The 19,155-nt window shown below is 42.0% G+C and overlaps 1 protein-coding gene across 6 annotated transcripts in view; it reads right to left on the bottom strand.

Annotated features, from left to right (window-relative positions):
• Positions 1-19,155, bottom strand: part of LOC133059715 (BOLA class I histocompatibility antigen, alpha chain BL3-7-like) — a 41,452-nt gene that overhangs the window by 8,960 nt on the left and 13,337 nt on the right. For 3 of the 6 annotated variants that reach the window (XM_061147210.1, XM_061147208.1, XM_061147209.1), the window contains exons 2-3: positions 2,502-2,798; positions 265-540 (exon numbers count right to left, since the gene is read on the bottom strand). In XM_061147210.1, the coding sequence (XP_061003193.1) occupies positions 265-540; positions 2,502-2,798 (573 nt within the window). Of the gene's footprint in view, positions 1-264; positions 541-2,501; positions 2,799-3,420; positions 3,566-7,229; positions 7,446-7,476; positions 7,657-19,155 lie in introns of those variants that run through there. The other 3 variants (XM_061147214.1, XM_061147212.1, XM_061147213.1) reach the window with 3 other exon arrangements.

Raw genomic sequence — 19,155 nt, 5'->3', positions numbered from 1 at the left:
TTTAAAAAAATGAAAAATAAAGAATGGGTGGATCAGATGGCACTGCCCAGGAGACTCAAAATAGGAAGTCCCCCCACTCCACATCTGTAACTTGTAGGGAAGTCATCATCAGCACACTGGCCCCAGCCATCCCACACTAAATATCTCACACCCCTGTGCTGAGTCAGTTCTGGAAGAGACACCCTCACCCACACTCTGCAGAGAAAATGGCCCAAGCTGGGGATGCGGGAAGGGCTGAGTGGGTGGGCTGTGTGAAGTCATTACCAGTGCGGTTCAAGGTCTCCCCTCCAAACGTCAAGTATCTCCTCAACCACAGGATGCACTCCTTCTCCAAGTAGTTCTTGTCTCTCTCTACGTAGTTCCCACCGGCCTCCCATTTTTGTTTGGTGTATTGAGCAATGAACGTGGCTGCTGTGTACTGCAGAGGGTCCATATGCAAGCTCAGGTAGTCCTCACCGTCACAGCCATACTGCCAATGCCACGTGGTCCTGCCGTCCTCCAGGAGCTCACAGCCGTAGGTGAACTGGAGGGTGTGGGGACCTGCCCAGCCCCAGGACAGTGGTATCAGGCAGTGTCAGTCAGGCACAGTCTGCCCCCAAGGCCTCCCACCCATGGTGCCAGCCCCCCCACACCTTCCCATCTCTAATCTTCTTCTTAGAGGACATTCAAATTCCATAGACAAACTAGTTTTGCCCTAATAACCATCTCTTTTACTTACAGTCAATTCTGCTGTGAGGAATGGTCTATGGTTGCTTCCAGGAGGTATGGAAAAGGCCATGGATTGGGAGTTACAGATTTGAACTCTGCCATGAACTGTGTCATCTGGGCAAGTTATTCATTCTACGCTTATGTTGTATAAATGGAGGGTTAGATTATGACCTAACGAGTCTCTTTTAGGCTAACAGCCTCAGATTCTAAGCTAAAGTTCCTGAAAACAGGACCACACTTCACAGTATTAACACAGGAGGGCACAGTGTACAGAGTAGTTTTCCTTGACAGCTATGGACCAAATTTTATCCCTCCAGTATTCATATGTTGAACCCCTAACCCTTGATGTAACTGTATTCGGAGATTCTAGGAAGTAATTCAGTTTAAATGAGGTCATGAGAGTGGCGCCCTAATCCAACAGGGACAAGAGGGGTTAAGGAGATCTCTCCCTCACTCCATGGGCACACACCAAGGAAAGACAGAATGTGGCCGAATGCAAGCCAGGAAGTGAGCCCTCACCACAGAGAACCCTGCTGAACCTTGACCTTGGACTTTCCAGTCTCTCAAACAGTCAGAAGATAAATTTCTGGTGCTTAGATCATGCAGCCTGTGGTATTTTGTCATGGTAGGCCAAGCAGACTAATATTCATACTGTTGTTGTTTAATCACTAAGTCAGGTCACTTGCTGTTTAGTCACTAAGCTGTGTCCGACTCTTGCAATCCAACTTAGTGACTAAAGGACAACAACACAAGACACTAGAGAAAGCAAATAGCATCAACAAGCCCAAACTGCTGAAAAATTTCTCAAATGAATTTCAAAGTCAAATATGAATAAATCTCAGATCACTGCAGCCTGGATTCAACACACGCGCTTCTGGGTTTCCACAGATTCCCAGCTCAAGTTCCTAGTCTAACACTTGTATACTTTAACTTTATTGTGTACCATCACTCTCTTCTTATACTGTGAGCCCTTGAAAGGCAGGGTCTACAGCAGTGCCTGTAAAATAACCATCGGATAAACCTTTGTTGAATTCATGTCCCTAGAAGGATCAACTGGTAAAAGCTGAGCAGCCTCAGTATTCAGCTTGAATTATACTTCTCACTGGCTTATGCCTTGATTGGGCTTCAAGGCCCTTTATAAACTTGTTTCAACAGACCTAAACTCTCAAGAGCCATTAACTAGAAATAATTAAATTTCAATCCATCCCCTGAGCTCACAAAAACAAATCCTACCCCACGCCTTGCTCCACCCTAATTTCCTACTGCTTGGAACATCTTTTATGTTCTTCATAGACCTAAGTAATACACATCCAACAGGTTCTATATAAAGTTCTGCCTCATTCATGAAACTCCGACCACTGGGGTATCTCATCTATGAATCTCAGTAACTATGGCATTTAAGGAGGTTCCTGTCTTTGACATCTCTGGGTATTCAGTGAAGGGTCAATAAACTTTTCACAGAAGTGTGAGTACCTTCCCATATGAATTATAAGCTCTTTGAAGACAAACATCAATTTATACTTTTCTGGATCTCCATTTCTAGCACTCAAAAGATGTTCAGCATATATCCATGACCCAATAAAACTGTTTAATTAATCTGTTATTAATTCTTGTCACACAGACCCTACGCCATTGTGAACAGACCAGCTCAGCTTTCATTCTCAAGTGATAACTTGTACAAGTTCTTCTGCCCCAGCCTGACCCTATGGGAACACTTGTCGACAGCCTTTCACCGCGGGGATTGGTATGAAGTGACAAGCACCACTTCCCTCTGCTTTCTCTGAGGCACCTACTTGTTTGCTTTTTTGCCAGTGCTCTGTTCAGACCATCCTCCTTGGTTTGGTTGTAATATCGCTGCACATTCCTCAGACTTAAGTGGAAAATCTTCATCCGACTTGTGAAGATCTTGGTCTCATCATCAAAGTAACTTGGCTCCTCCCTCAACCAGTGAACACAAGACTTTGCCTTCATCTCTTCACTGTCATAGCGAATGAAGGGCTGGTTGTCCACGAAGCCAAAAGCCATAAATGAAGGGACTCCTGGGCCCGGTTCAGACACAACTGAGTAGAAATACTGCAGAGAGTGTGATCCTGAGGTGAGAACAAGCGACAGTGGGTCAGAGCGAGCTCCAGAATTTACTGCATGAGGATCTAGGGAATGAGCGTGTGTCTCATAGGAGACATGGCACAACATAAAACAATGAAAAGACAATTACAACCCTCTGTAGAAGTGAATTTAAACTGCACACAGAGTATGCACTGGGAGAATTTTAATAAATTAATGTACACACATATGTATACACATATAAATATATATGTATGCACTATACAAATATTTATGTGTATGTAACAACAACAATATATACATATAAATATTTGTATAGTGCTGCCGTCTATGGGGTCGCAGAGTCGGACATGACTGAAGCAACTTAGTAGCAGCAGCAACAATAATATATTTACATATATACAGAGTAAGATTGATTTACTTTAAGGAATTAGCTCATGTAATTTTACAGGGCTGGCAAGTCCAAATCTGCAGGGCAGAGCTGCATGCTAGATACCTAAGGAAGACAGTATATTGCAGTTTATGTCCAAAGGCAGTCTGAAAGTAGAATTCAGTCTGAAAGTAGACAGGAGACCTGTCTTCCCCTTAAGGCCTTCAACCGATCAGATAAGGCCTACCCACATTACCAGCTAGGGCAGTAGTCCGAACCTTTTTGGAACCAGTTTCATGGAAGACAATTTTTCCATGGCCCCAGGGTGGCGGAGGGATGAGAACGAAGTGCAAATTTTTAAAAAGTACAGTTGCTTTACAACATCGTGTTGATTTCAGGTGTACAACATAGTGACTCAGTATTCTGAAAGACATATTCCATAACAGATTAAAGATAGTGTGTATAATTCCCTGTGCTATACAACAAATCCTTGTTGCTTATCTACTCTTTACTTAGTTTGTATCTAGTAAACCCATATCCCCAATTTGTCCCTCCTCTGTTCTCTCCTCTTGGCAATCTCAAATTTGATTTCTACATCTGTGAGTCTGTTTCTGTTTTGTAGGTACATTCATTTGTATCAAATTCCATATATGCTGCTGCTGCTGCTAAGTCACTTCAGTCGTGTCCAACTCTGTATGACCCCATAGACAGCAGCCCACCAGGCTCCCCCTTCCCTGGGATTCTCCAGGCAAGAACACTGGAGTGGGTTGCCATTTCCTTCTCCAGTGCATGAAAGTGAAAAGTGAAAGTGAAGTCGCTCAGTTGTGTCCGACTCTTAGTGACCCATGGACTGTAGCCTACCAGGCTCCGCCATCCATGGGATTTTCCAGGCAAGAGTACTGGAGTGGGGTGCCATTGCCTTCTCCAAAATTCCATATATAAGTAATCTCAAATAGCATTTTTGTCTGACATTTCACTAAATATAATATTTTCTAGGTCTAGTCACACTGCTATAAATGGCAGTTAAAATACATACATTTTAATTTATGAAGTTGTATTGAACATAATTCCATGTTTATCTGCCAGTTAAATTCATTCTTCTGTAAATTATTTATTCATAGCATTTCTGTTTTTAACAGCATTGTTCTTTTTTTCAGAAGAATCTTTGCACTTCTACCCCTTGGCATGGGCTCCTTCTCTGATGAACAAAGTCCCTCTCACTGTGAACTGACTCTGACCCCACTCAGATCTTGACTCCATTGAGAAGCACCTAGGCAGTTCAGAGGTCATTCCTGAGGACCCAGTGTGCCAGGAGCCATTATGGGGGGTCCCGCCCGTGACGAGGTCATGAAGAAAATACCGGGCAGGCAAGGCCGTCCGGGACCCCATCCATGACGAGGTCACGAGGAAAGAACCTGACAGGCAAGGCCGTCTAGGATAAGGGACCCTCCAGGTTGGCCTCGGCCTCTACCCCACCCTGTATCCTCCCCCCTTTTCTACTGTTGCTCTTGTTTGCCCTGTTGCAGATTCTTGTGTTGCCTGCCGAGAGCTCTCCTGCTCCTCTTTCACTGAATAAGGACCAACTTAAAACCCTAATTAATAAATCTCCTGGATGCAGCTGCCCTATGAAGGGGCCAGAGATGAAGGAAGTGCTTCCATTCAAACATTTTGCTGGCATTCTGGCTTGTTTGATAAATGTGTGATCTCATTGCACAAAATGCTCTTGATTGTTCTAAACATCCTAAGCACAGTACGCTAACAAAAGAAACTATTAAGCATAGGCCCCTTCATGGGGTGAGAAAAGCTCCACAAATATGATAGCCACAAATGTGCCTAACAGAAAATACTTTAGAGATTAGCTGGCGACTTCTTGCAGGTGGTTAACTTTTAGACTAAGAGCCTGTTTTGTGCCATATCTGCTGTTTCTGCAGTCCTTTGCATTTCTGTTCTGTAAAAATGTAATCCTATCTAGTTCCCATAGAGATGACGCTTATTAAAAAGAAAATAGATTAATTATAAGAAAAACAGGGTTGGCTACTGAAGGTGCTTAAGTCACACCAGGTGCAAGCCATAAAATGTTAGCAGGCCTGAAGGCCAAATGATAAGAAAGACTCTTGTGAACGAAAAAGTCTGTGGGTGACATCCTGTTTCTGTTGAAGGTCAAGTTGCTGTAATGTTTTGAGATGACCTGTGTGTAGGCAACATGCACTTCCCCCAAAGATGTTGTTAAGGGTATAAAGGGGCCGTGCAAAAATAAACTTCAGACTTAGCCCCGAACTTTGTCTCACTCTCTCTCTCATTCGCCGACGCCGTTCATCCTGAGGGTTCCCCTGGATCCTGCTGGGGCTGGACCCCGGCACCAGTGGACATGCAAGCCAGCAGTCCCTATCTGCTCTCTGCTGATCCCTACTGTGACCCTGCACCTAACAGGGGCTATGCAGGGAGCAAGGCTGTGGTTAGATGTTCAGAGACACTGAACTCCAGTGAATGATTGTGGAGTGGGAAAACAACAAAAACAAGAGCAAAAGACACTGAATGCAAACTTCCCTTTATTCTTTCTAAGGCTCAGCCAAGCAGCCATAGGCTGGGTGACTTTCCATTTAGGCAAATAGGAAATGTATAAATATGGAAATGTTTACACCATACTCCTATTAAAGCACTCACTATATCACTTAAGCCTGCACAGAAATTGTTTCCTAAAAATTATCATTGTGTTGGAACATTTCCTCTGTGGTCTGCTGTTATCTAATTCTTTTAATGACTATATGAAGTAGCTGCTTAAATTCCATGTTAGAGGTGAGAAAACTGCAGCTTAGTAGCAAAGCTTTATTTAGAACCCATTTCGCCTTCTCTCTTGCTCATAAATAGGTAAGACAAAAAAATTCACCCTGCCAGATATGTTTCAGATATGTCAATTCACGTAAATTCAGATATGTCAAGAATTTGTTTCATTTTCCATGAGGTTTTACTTGTTGGTCTGGAAACATTTTACCCAGTAATTAAGTTATGAGTCTGGCTTTCCTTCTGGTTTTCTTGGTACACTTCTAGAGTCTGGAGTGCAACAATAGCTGCTGAGAAACTGTGCTAGGAGACCTATGTCTGGGAACAATGGTTTTGCAAACAATCTGCATATAGGAAACTACAAAAATTGTAGCTTAGTGGGTGGTGAGAGTTTTGCATCTTGTCCCTATGGGGTTTTCCTGGATGAGCCATACTTAAACAAATACTTCAGTGAAGCCCTTTTTCCATATGAATAAAAGATGAGTGTGTGTGTCACGTTATCTTCTTTCAGCTCTGTCATTAATCAAACTTGTGATCAATTTTTTTAAGTTATTTAAAATATTTTGTCTCATCTTTTTGGATTTGTTTCTGTAAATTTGTATACTCTATTTAATGTATTGGTATAATGGAACATATACATACTTTGTAAATAAATAAACACACTTGAAATTGTCAAGAAAGATGATCTAAAACCTTGGATACCATCCACCCCAAATTTTTGCTTCTGGCTTTGCCCTTCGAAAGGCTTTAAAAACGAAAGTTAAAGTGTTAGCCGCTCCATCCTGAACGACTGCATAGACTGTCCAGTTCAGTTCAGTCGCTCAGTCGTGTCCGACTCTTTGTGACCCCACATAGACTGTAGCCCATCAAAATCCTAGGGGATTCTCCAGGCAAGAAAACTGGAGTGGGAAACCAGGAACATCTATTCTGAGCAAGAGTACAGAATTATGACTTCTGATCTGGTTCAGAGATCTGCCAACCTCTTTTCTGTTTACACTGGTGCTGCTGCTGCTAAGTCGCTTCAGTTGTGTCCGACTCTGTGTGACCCCAAAAACGGCAGCCCACCAGGCTCCTCCGTCCCTGGGATTCTCCAGGCAAGAAAACTGGAGTGGGTTGCCATTTCCTTCTCTTGTTTACACTAGCTGCCCTTATTGACAGACCCCGCACAAATAATAAGCCAGTGACGGCCTGCACCAAGATTTTGGAGTCACCACTGAGCTTCCAATGCTCTGAAAAATCCCACTCTCGGCCGATTTCGGCTTCTTCTCCCACTGTCCCAGCCCGCCACCCCTCGCTCCCAACTCACGGGTTTGTGTCTCTGGCAGGAATGCCAAGAAGAAATGCAAGAGGACAGGGGCCCAGGGCATCGCCTTAGCTGTTCCGATTGGCCCAAGACTTCCGGGCACGGCTGGAATGCGGCACACAGGTCAGAGACCACCGGCTTCACGCTAGCTCAGGACCGCAGTTGGGGCGGCGCCTTACAGAAACTGGAACCGCGAAAGCGCAGGAAAGAGTCGGGGTGGGGGTGGAAACTACCACAGAGCACCACTCACCGATAAGCTCATCAGGAAAACACCATCTGGGCAAGAACATTTGGAGAAAACGAAAGCCCCAGCATATGGCATCCCGCATAGCCGATGCCACAGCAAGTCAGCCAGTAGCCCAGGTCTAGACGGGACCCACTCGCTTGGACTTCAGACCCTAGGCGGGCCTCTCCGCTTCGGAGCTTTGGTTTCTTCCTCATCCAAATGCAAATAAGGTTAATCTGTATTTGGAAAACTACGCTTTGGTTTCTTCCTCATCCAAATGCAAATAAGGTTAATCTGTATTTGGAAAACTACGGAGAAGTTAAAAGTGACTAGCAGCTTGGAAAAATGCAGCCATATATATGTTAAGTGGGGGAACGTGATGAAGAATTAAAACTGAATTGGTAGCCATGTCAAAAAAACATGGAGCATTAAGGAATTCCCTGGCGGTCCAGTGGACTAGGCGTTTTCCCTGATGCGGACCGCAGGGCAAGAAAAAAAAAATTACCTATTTAGGGAGGAAATCGGCAATAAAGACACAAAAATAAGGTTCTCACTGGGGTGATTTTTCCCCCTCCAAGTTTTATGGTATGAACTGCCACTCATTTAAAATGTCCCGTCAGTCACACTGGCAGTCCTTTATCAGTACAAACATCTGTCAAATCATCATGTCCTCCACCTTTAATGAATATGTTATAGGTTAATTTTATCTGAAACACCTGAGGGAAAATAAAATGTCCAATTAAAATAAATCCAGCAGGATTATTGTTCAAGCCAGAAACTACTATGAGGAATTTGGGAGGGGCGGTCCCTTCCCCTGCTCTGGAGGAAATGAGACAACCATTGAGTCAGAGCTGCCTCAGAGTAAGCTCTTTTCCATGGTTTGGCAGTTTAAGGGGAGAAGATTCAAATGCCCACAGTGAGGTTGAGGCAGGATGGTAGAGCCTGGGACAAGGACATGGAGCCGAGAGAAAGATGAAAAAACTAAAGGACATCGCCTTTCCATCTCCTCCTGGCTTTTTGTCATCTGGAGAGTCTGAGAATTTTTATAAGCCAACCCTGGTTCCTCTTTATCTCCTTCTTCTGACATGTTATTGTAACATAAATAGGAACTTTTTAAACACGAACTTTTTAAACAGGAACTTTGTGAGCACCAACACTTTGCTCAGAAATCTCCTTAGCTACATAACCAGGTTCATTTCTTAAAATTCTGCTTCCCCCATAACTGCAGGGGATAATTTAGCTGAGCTTTCCACTACTATCAATACTTAACAAAGATTTCCCCCTTTTCTAGTTTCCAATAAGATATTCCTCATTTTCTTCTGAACTCTCACTGGCAGAGTTCTCAAAGCCCTGGTTTCTACCAAGTCTGTTCACAGAAATGTAGGCTTTCTCCAACATGCTTTTCTTTCGGCAGCACAGCAAGGCTTGCAGGATCTTAGTTCCCCAATCATGGATCAAACCCAGCAGTGAAAGCACAGCCAAAAAAATAAAAATAAATAAAATGTTAGAAGTCTGTCCTGCTTCAGTCCCTGGGGTCGCAGAGCTGGACACAATTGAGTGAGTGAACAACATGATATTAGTTATAGGTTTTTCATAAATACTCTTTTATCAGGTTAAGGAAGTTCCCTCTGTGGCAGACAGACTCTAAGATGACCCTCAATGATCTTCTTCTAATATTTATGACCTTCTATTATCCCCCACCTTGAGACTGTCTCTGGGGCCTTTGAATTGTTTCTAACCAAGAGAACATAGCAGGGACTTCCCCGATGGTCCAGTGGCTAAGACTCAGAGCTCCCAGTGCAGGGGGTCATTGGACTCCTGGTCAGAGAGCTGGATCCCACATGCCATAACAAAGACCACAGGCAGCCAAATTAAAAAGAAAAAAAAAATTTTTTTTAAAGAGAATATGGCAAAAGTGATAGGATGGCCAGAGTCTGTTTTGCTAGTAGACTTTAAGATGCTCTGCTGTGCTGTCTTTGAGGAAGTAGCTATGTTGAGAGTCCCACGTGATAAGGAACTGAGGGGTGGCCACTAGGAGCTAAGGCAGCCTCCAGTCAACAACCAGTCAAGTCCCTCAGTCTTATGATATAACCACAGGGAACTGAATTCTACTGATGTCCTTAGTGAGTGTGGAAGTGGATCTTACAGTCAGTCCTCCAGATAAGAACACAACTGACATCTTAATTGGAAAAAAAAAAAAAAAAGCCTTGCAGAGAATCCAGTTAAGGTATGCTTGAAGTCCTGACCCACAGAAATTGTGAGATAATAAATGTGTGTTGATTTGGGGTGCTAGGTTTGTAATCACTTATTATGCAGCATAGAAAACTACATATGTTTAATCCATTCACATTTATTATGAGTGGATCTGTTTACCATTTTTCATTTCTTTAATGTGTTTCACATCTTTTTCTCTATTCCTTCCCTTACTGCCTTTTATTAAGTATTGGCTATGACCCATATAAATTATTTTGTTCAATCTCAGTGTAATTTTGAATTATAGTGATTTCTTTAGGAATTACAATCTCCACCTTAACATATCATGATACACTTTGGATGAATACTAATTCCAGTAAGCACAGAAAACTTGCTGATATAGCTTTGTCTCCTCTCCTTTGTGTTATCATATATATTACATCTATGTATATATGATAAAGCTGACAATATAGTGTCATAAATACTGATTTATATAATTTTCTTTTAAAGAAGTTGAGAAGAGAAAAAACATTTGAGCCTTTCATTTTAAACTTTGTATTTAGCATTTCCAGTCCTCTTTCTTCTTGTGGATTCAAATTATCATTTTTGTCATTTCCTTACTCCAAGAGTTCCATTCCCTCCCTCATCCTTTGTCCAATTATTCACATGAATATGTATCTGTAGGTGTCATAAGCTCAACACAATAAATTCATTATTTTATGTAATTTAAGTCAGATAAGATAAAAATACATTTATACTATTTTTCATAATTACCTTCATCTTACCTTTCCTGGTGCTTTTTTTCATGTGGATTAGATAAACTGGTGTCATTTCTTCTCAGTCTAAAGAACCTGACTTTAATATTTCTTGTTAAGACAGCTCTATTTTTTGAATTAATTTAATTGGAGGATAACTACAATATTGTGATGATTTTTGCCATACATCAACATGAACTGGCCACAGGTATACATGCTTAACATTCAGAAAACTAAAATCATGGCATCTGGTCCCATCACCTCATGGGAAATAGATGGGGAGACAGTGGAAACAGTGTCAGACTTTATTTTTGGGGGCTTCAAAATCACTGCCAATGGTGACTGCAGCCATGAAATTAAAAGATGCTTACTCCTTGGAAGGAAAGTTATGACCAACCTAGGCAGCATATTAAAAAGCAGAGACATTACTTTGCCAACAAATGTCCGTCTGGTCAAGGCTATGGTTTTTCCAGTGGTCATGTATGGATGTGAGAGTTGGACTGTGAAGAAAGCTGAGTGCTGAAAAATTGATGCTTTTGAACTATGGTGTTGGAGAAGACTCTTGAGAGTCCCTTGGACCAGTCCATCCTGATGGAGATAAGTCCTGGGTGTTCATTGGAAGGACTGATGCTGAAGCTGAAACTCCAATACTTTGGCCACCTCATGCAAAGAGCTGACTCACTGGAAAAGACCCTTGATGCTGGGAGGGATTGGGGGCAGGAGGAGAAGGGGACGACAGAGGATGAGATGGCTGGATGGCATCACCGACTCGAGTAAACTCTGGGAGTTTGTGATGGACAGGGAGGCCTGGTGTGCTGCGATTCATGGGGTTGCAGAGTCGGACACGACTGAGCGACTGAACTGAACTGATACATGTGTCCCTCCCATCCTGAACCCCCCTCCCACCTCCCTCCCCACAGATCTGCTATTAATACCAATAAATTCTCTCAGAGTCTTTATCTGTGAATGTCTTTGTCTTCAGTTTCAAATCATAGTTTTGCTACATATGGGATTCTTGGTTATCAGGTTATTTGGGGGCTTCTGTGTTTTTAGCTTTTCACTTTGAATATATCAATGCTTTCTGTTCTCTGTTTTTTCTGATGAGAAGTTAGCTGTTATTCTTATTGAGTGTAGATATCTGTATGTGTAATATTTTCCCTTATTGCTTTCAAATTTTTGTCTTTTGTTCATAATCTTTTGACCATAATGTGTGTTCGTGTGGATCTCCTTGTGTTTATCTTACATGGAGTATGGTATGTCTCTTGGGTGTACAGATTAGTATTTCTCATCAAATTTGGGAAGTTTTACGCCTTTATTTAACATTTTTTTTCTGCTCCTTTTTTTTTCCTTTCCTCCTTTTCTGAGACTCCTATTATGCATAGGTTGGTACACTGATGGTGTCTGACAGTATCTAAGACTCTGTTCATACATTTTTTATCCTTATTTCTTCCAGTTCTTCATACTGCATAAACTCTATTGAACTATCCTCAAATTCTTTCTTCTGCCAGCTCAATTCTATTAAGTCCTACTGAACAGGTTTTGTTTTTTGCTTTATATATATATATTTAAAGAGTTTATTGTCTTAGAAAAGTTTTAGATTTTCAACAAGATTGAGTGGAAGGTACAGAGATTTTCCACACTTATCCTCCAATTATCAACACCACTCACCAGAATGGTACATATTTTACCAAGGATGAACACACATTGACACATCATAGTTACAAAGTCCAGTTTTCCTTAGTATTCAGTCTTGATGTTGTACATACTATGTTTTGAACAAATGTATAAGGACGCATATGGCTTCCCAGGTGGCACATTGGTAAAGAATCCGCCTGCCAATACAAGAAACACAGGAGACAGGGGTTCGATCCCTGGGTCTGGAAGATCTCCTGGAGTAGGAAATGGCAACCCACCCCAGTATTCTTGCCTGGATAATTCCATGGACAGAGGAACCTGGCAGGTTACAGTCCATGGGGTTGGAAAGAGTCAGACATGACTGAGCGACTGAGGACGCACGCACATGATGACGTAGATTCATTACTATTATAGCATACAGAGTACTTTCATTGCCTTAAAATCCTCTGTGTTCTGCCTGTTTACCTTCCTACCCACCCCACCAGCTACCACTAGGTCTTCTTGTCTCTGTAGTTTTGCCTTTCCCATGTCATACAGTTGGAATCAGCCTTGCATCATTTATACTCCCACCTAGTTCCCCCCAGTACATGCAGAATATTTTAAACAAAATTATAAATATATAATTTCATCTGTAATATTTTTACTATATCATTAAAAATAACTTCATAAATTTCATAATTATAATATCATTTCTAAAAATCATAATAATTCTTACCATCATCAAACATCTAGGGCATGTTCACACTTTTCTAGTTATATTATTATTTTTTCCTTAACAACTGAGGTGTTAAACCAAGATACAAAGAGACACACTTGTTGTTTTTGACTGCTTTGTCTCCTAACTTACTAATTTTCTCTCTTTTGTGTTTTTCCTTCTTGACATTTATTTGGTTAGAAACCATTATACAGAGTGAAGTAAGCCAGAAAGATAAAGAACATTACAGCATACTAACACATATATATGGAATTTAGAAAGATGGGAACGACAACCCTATATGCAAAACAGAAAAAGAGACACAGAAGTACAGAACAGACTTTTGAACTCTGTGGGAGAAGGTGAGGGTGAGATGTTTCGAAAGAACAGCATGTATATTATCTATGGTGAAACAGGTCACCAGCCCAGGTGGGATGCATGAGACAAGTGCTCGAGCCTGGTGCACTGGGAAGACCCAGAGGAATCGGGTGGAGAGGGAGGTGGGAGGGGGGATGGGGATGGGGAATACGTGTAAATCTATTGCTGATTCATGTCAATGTATGACAAAACCCACTGAAAAAATAAATCAATAAATAAATTAAAAAAAAAAAGAAAAAGAAAAAGAAATCAGCCTTCACTCCCAGGACAGCTCACCTACAGCTTCCTGTTTCCACCCCTTTGAAAAGTCACAAAATTCTAAATTAAGATACTAACATTTTCTTTGAAACTTTTTTCTCTAATTTTATTTGGTGGCTTTAACAACTCTGTTTTCATAGTGAGGTTTCAAGAGTCTAGGAAAACACACCACTTCATAAGGGGTTTTATAACCCACTGTCCTAACTTCATTAACTCACTATAGTGAGTTAATACTATCTTTGTATTACAGGAAGCAGAACTGTCTGAAAATAACACTGAGCACTAGTGGGTAGCCTGCATAACGAGCTAATTAGAACTGGGGTTCCTTCTTCTCCCAGTGAGTGGAGCTGCAAGACGTTACCTTCTGGGACTTCCCTGCTGGTTCAGTAGCAAAGACTCCACATTCCCAATGCAGGGGGCCGGGGTTCAATCCCGGGTCAGGGAACTGGATCCCACATGCCAACTATTAACAAGATTCCACATGCTACAATGAAGAAACAGTACAAATAAATAAATAAAAATAAGTATTTTAAAAAAGAAGTCACCTTCTAAGGGGGATCAGTGGTGTTTTTAACACTTGGCAGAGGAGACTGTAATTTGCCATGGGCCCCCAGGTCTCCAGTTATTGGGCAGTTAACATTTCCAAACACCTGCAATGTATTATCTCCTGCTGCTGCTGCTAAGTCGATTCAGTTGTGTCCGACTCTGTGCAACCCCATAGACGGCAGCCCACCAGGCTCCTCTGTCCCTGGGGTTCTCCAGGCAAGAACACTGGAGTGGGTTGCCATTTCCATCTCCAATGCATGCATGCATGCTAAGTTGCTTCAGTCATGTTCGACTCTGTGCGACCCTACAGACAGTAGCCCACCAGGCTCCTCTGTTCATGGGATTCTCTAGGCAAGAAAACTGGAGTGGGTTGCCATTTCCTTCTCCTGTATTATCTCCCACTACATAACAAATTACCCTAAAACAAGAGGACTGAAACAATTCACAGCATCTCAGAGTTTCTGTGGGTCAGCAACCCAAGCACAGCATAAGCTGGGTCATCTACTTTAGGGTGTCTACAAGACTGCAATAAAGATGTTGGCAAGAGTCGGGCTCATCTGGACTCAACTAGGAAAGGATCTATTTTCAAACTTACATTTTTTTAGCAGGAGCAGCGGTTCCTTCAGGGTTGTTGCACTGAGGGCCTCAGACCCTCACCGGCTGTTGGATAAGGGAGACCTCTCAGTTCTTTACCACATAGGTCTCTCCAACATGGCAGTTTGCTTCATCAAAGACAGTAAAGGAGTTTCTCAGCAAGATGAAAGTCACAGACTTTTATAATCTACTCAAGCAAGTGAAGTCTTTTCCCTTCGCCATATTCTTTTGATTAGAAGTAAGTCACTAGATCCAGCCCACACTCAAGGGGAGGGGATTTCACAAGTACGTGAATACCAGTGGAGGAGGATCATTAGAGCACACTGCAGGAGTCTGATCACCACCTCCTGTCAACAGCTGACACTAACCCAGGATGCTTGGTGCCTAGGCAGTTTGTGTCTCCTCACTGCTAAGGTGGCTTCCCCCTCCTTTTTTTAAAGGTATTTATTTGGCTGCACTGAGTCTTGGTTGCAGCATGTGATATCTAGTTCCCTCACCAGGGATTGAACCTGGACCCTCTGCATCAGGAGCCTGGAGTCTTAGCCAATGGACTATCAGGAAAGTCCTGGTAAGGTGGCTCTTGCGCTGCTTGCCTTACAATGAGAGCAGTAATGTGGCAGGATCCCTCCACTATCCCATGCTCCCACCCTGCATGCCCAGAAGGGTGCCCATTTTGCTTGTTTTGGAAAGAGGAGGAATGGGACTCGTCTTTTTACTTGCTGACCCTGAATTGAAACCTATTTCTTAACCTACAGCATATGGTACTGTGGTTTTCTGTTGAGTCCCAGTGAACAGGTGGTGACCTTAAAGGGACCCACTCTGCAATCACATCTGATTTTCTTCTCTCAGCCAAGTCCCTCCTTTTGCCTCCTGAGTAGTTTCACCCCTGAACACTGCTTTCTGGCTATTTTCATGGCTTCTGTCTGTAGCTTGAAGGACAGATTCTGCTCACCCTTTGCTCACCAGCCAATTCTGAAACCCTAGTCTAAGCACAAGATGTCTAGGAGCATGGTTCTGACATTCTTTATCAACTTTCTTCCACACCACCAGCACACACACACACACACACACACGCATTCTAGTGGGAACTGATAGCTACAGTCCTATGTATATACCCCCTTAAGTACACACACATGTATTTAACAATATACACATCAGTCTTCATGGTTCCCTACACTATTAACACACAAACTAAATCATGCATTCTTTCTTAATATTTCTTTTTCTACTAAGTGTAGATAAAATCTCCAGCTTTATTTTTCTATTGTCCACACCATGCAGCATTCAGAATCTTAGTTCCCAGACCAAGGATCAAATCCGTGACCCTGCAGTGGAAGCATAGTCATTTGTTTGGGCGGAGCAGAGCAGGTGTGTTTTGTTTTCAATACGCTTTTTGTATTTTTATTTTTGGCCACACTGCGTAGCATGTGGGCTCTTAGTTCCCTAATCAGAGATCAAACCTGCACCCTCTACATTGGAAGGCAGAGTCTTAACCACTGGACCACCAGGGAAGTCCACTTAAATTCATTATAGTACCTGCCACAAAATAAACATGGAATAGATGTTTAACTCACTTAATTCTCACAACAACCATAAGTAGTTACTGTTTTTCTGTTTCAGGGTGAGGAAAATGAGACATATGTGGCACTGGAACATAGGAACTGAGTACACTAATATATTTGACTAACTGGATTAAATTTACTAAAATTACTTTCACCTTTTTTTTCCAATGAATAAATATGGCTACTAGAAAATTTTAAATTGCACACATATGCATTCTACTTCTATTGAACTGTGCTCATCTAGATAACACAGATTATCTCCACACTGCCCACATCTTATTTAATTCAAAATTTTCACCTTTTACTAATTTCAATTTAAATTCTAAATGTATTAATTAGGGGTGGGTGCACTATGCAGTCTGTAGGATCCTAGTTCCCTGACCGGGGATCAAACCCAAGTCTGGCACTGGCCTAACCACTGGGCCACCAAGAGACTCCCTAAAGGTAAATTTTTAATTTTTTAACAGCTTTCTTGAGATGTAATTTACACACCATATAATTCACCCATTTAAAGTGTATAATTCTACACATTTTAATTAATTTTCAGAGTTGTTTCAACCAGCACCACAATTTTTGAAGATTTCCATCACTTCCCAAAGAAATCCCTTATCCATGACCTTCCCCCACCTCAAATCCCCCAATCCTCTGGCAACCACTATTTCCTATTTCCATAGATCTGCCTATTCTGGACATTTCATAGAAATGAAATCATTTGTCGTCTTCTGTGTCTGGCTTCTTTTACTCAGCATATTTAAGACTCAACTAGGTTGTAACACTTATCAGTACTTGACTTTTTATTACAGAATAATATTCTATTGTATGAACATATGTTATGATCATTGCTTAAAATTTATATTTTAAGGCAGGACAAGAAAAACTAAACACTAAATTCTGTTTGGATCTCCGCCCTCCCCTCCCTAACCACATCCTGTGTGATAGAACCTCCTCTCTCATAACATGCTATTTTCTAAGTGTGAAATAACTTGCAAGAATGACAGTGAATCCCAGTCTTGCACTAAGCATTTAATAACATCTGCTGGAAAGAGGAGAGTGAAAAAGCTGGCTTGAAACTCAACATTCAAAAAATGAAGATGATGGCACCTGGTCCTATCACTTCATGGCAAATAGGTGGGGAAACAATGCAAACAGTGACAGATTTTATTTTCTTGGGCTCCAAGATCATGGCAGATGGTGACTGCAGTCATGAAATTAAAAGACGTTTGCTCCTTGGAAGAAAAGGTATGACCAACCTAGACAGCATATTAAAAAGCAGAGACATTACTTTGCTGACAAAGGTTTGTCTAGTCAAAGCTATGGTTTTTCCAGCAGTCATGTATGGATGTGCTGCTGCTGCTGCTAAGTCACTTCAGTTGTGTCTGACTCTGCAACCCCATAGACGGCAGTCCACCAGGCTCCGCCATCCCTGGGATTCTCCAGGCAAGGACACTGGAGTGGGTTGCCATTTCCTTCTCCAATGCATGAAAGTGAAAAGTGAAAGTGAAGTTGCTCAGTCGTGTATGACTCTTCGCAACCCCATGGACTGCAGCCTACCAGGCTCCTCCATCCATGGGATTTTCCAGGCAAGAGTACTGGAATGGGTTGCCATTGCCTTCTCGGATGGATATGCTAGTTGTACCATAAAGAAATCTGAGCACCAAAGAATTGATGTATTTGAACTGTGATGTTGAAGAAGACTCTTGAGGGTCCCTTGGACTGCAAGGAGATCAAATCAGTCAATCCTAAAGGAAATCAGTCTTGAATATTCATTGGAAGAACTGATGTTGAAGCTGAAGTTTCAATACTTTGGCCACCTGATGCAAAGAACTGACTCATTTGCAAAGACGCTGATGCTGGGAAAGATTAAAGGCCAGAGGAGAAGAGGACGACGAGGATGAGAGGGTTGGATGGCATCACTGACTCAATGCACATGAGTTTGAGCAAGCTCCAGGAATTGGTAAGGGACAGGGAAGCCTAGCGTGTTGCAGTCCATCGAGGTGTAAAGAGTTGGACACAACCAAGTGACTGAACAACAACAAACAACAAAGCTGGAAATTATTACATAACCACCAATACGCAGGCCACCTCATCTGACTTTAGAAATAAAGTGAAGACACTTTTTCGTTTTTATTCAAACTCAGTCTATCTACTTTTGTTTATTCAGCTGAAAAGAATCAGAAAAAACAAAAAGACCATACCTTCCCCTCACTCCACAAGAGCCATGCATTAAAAGCAGGTATCCTAACTCTTGAGGCCTCTTATTACTGCATAAATATGCCCCATCTGACTTCCAAACCTAAGCAGCTCAATATTTAAAAGTCATGCTGTTGTTTAGTTGTTTAGTCGTGTCCAGCTCTTTTGCAACCCCATTGACTATAGCCCGCCAGGCTCCTCTGTCCACAAGAGTTCCCAGGCAGAAAGACTGGAGTGGGTTGCCATTTCCTTCTTCAGGAGATCTTTCCCAACCCAGGGATCGAACCCACACCTCCTGTATTGGCAGGTGGATTCTTTACCATGGGCCACTAGAAAGTGAAAGTGAAAGTGAAGTCACTCAGTCGTGTCCGACTCTTTGCGATCCCATGGACTGTAGCCTACCAGGCTCCTCCGTCAATGGGATTCTCCAGGCAAGAATACTGGAGTGGGATGCCATTTCCTTCTCCAATGGGCCACTAGGGATGCCCTTAAAAGTCATAGTAGCATATTAACTAATGTTCATAGCCCTCTACAGTATTCTGTTCCATACTGGTTTTCAGTTAATATACATTAGTAAGCCATATTGGTTGCTAAGGAAAACAAAATAGCAACTGATAAACAGTAAAATAAGTGATATCAATCCTAACATATTTTCATTAGCAAGGTCTAGGCTAACACAGGGTCTATCAACAGAGGAATTGCTGTCATTGCAGGAGACACGTTCGTGGTACCACCTGCCAGTTCAGTCACAAGCTCTGTGGCTAGGGTTGTACATTCTTCATTCTACATTTATGAAAATCATCACTTTGTTAAATCCTCATACTGCTAACATTTCTAAACAATGTATCTGTTGGGCTTCTCCTTTGTTCTTATTGTTACCGTACTGCTATTCTTGCAG

The sequence above is a fragment of the Dama dama genome, chromosome 7, assembly GCF_033118175.1.
Source record: "Dama dama isolate Ldn47 chromosome 7, ASM3311817v1, whole genome shotgun sequence".
Taxonomy (NCBI): Eukaryota; Metazoa; Chordata; class Mammalia; order Artiodactyla; family Cervidae; genus Dama; species Dama dama.
Note: the sequence above shows the minus strand (reverse complement) of the source record. Positions and strands in the feature narration are given on the sequence as shown.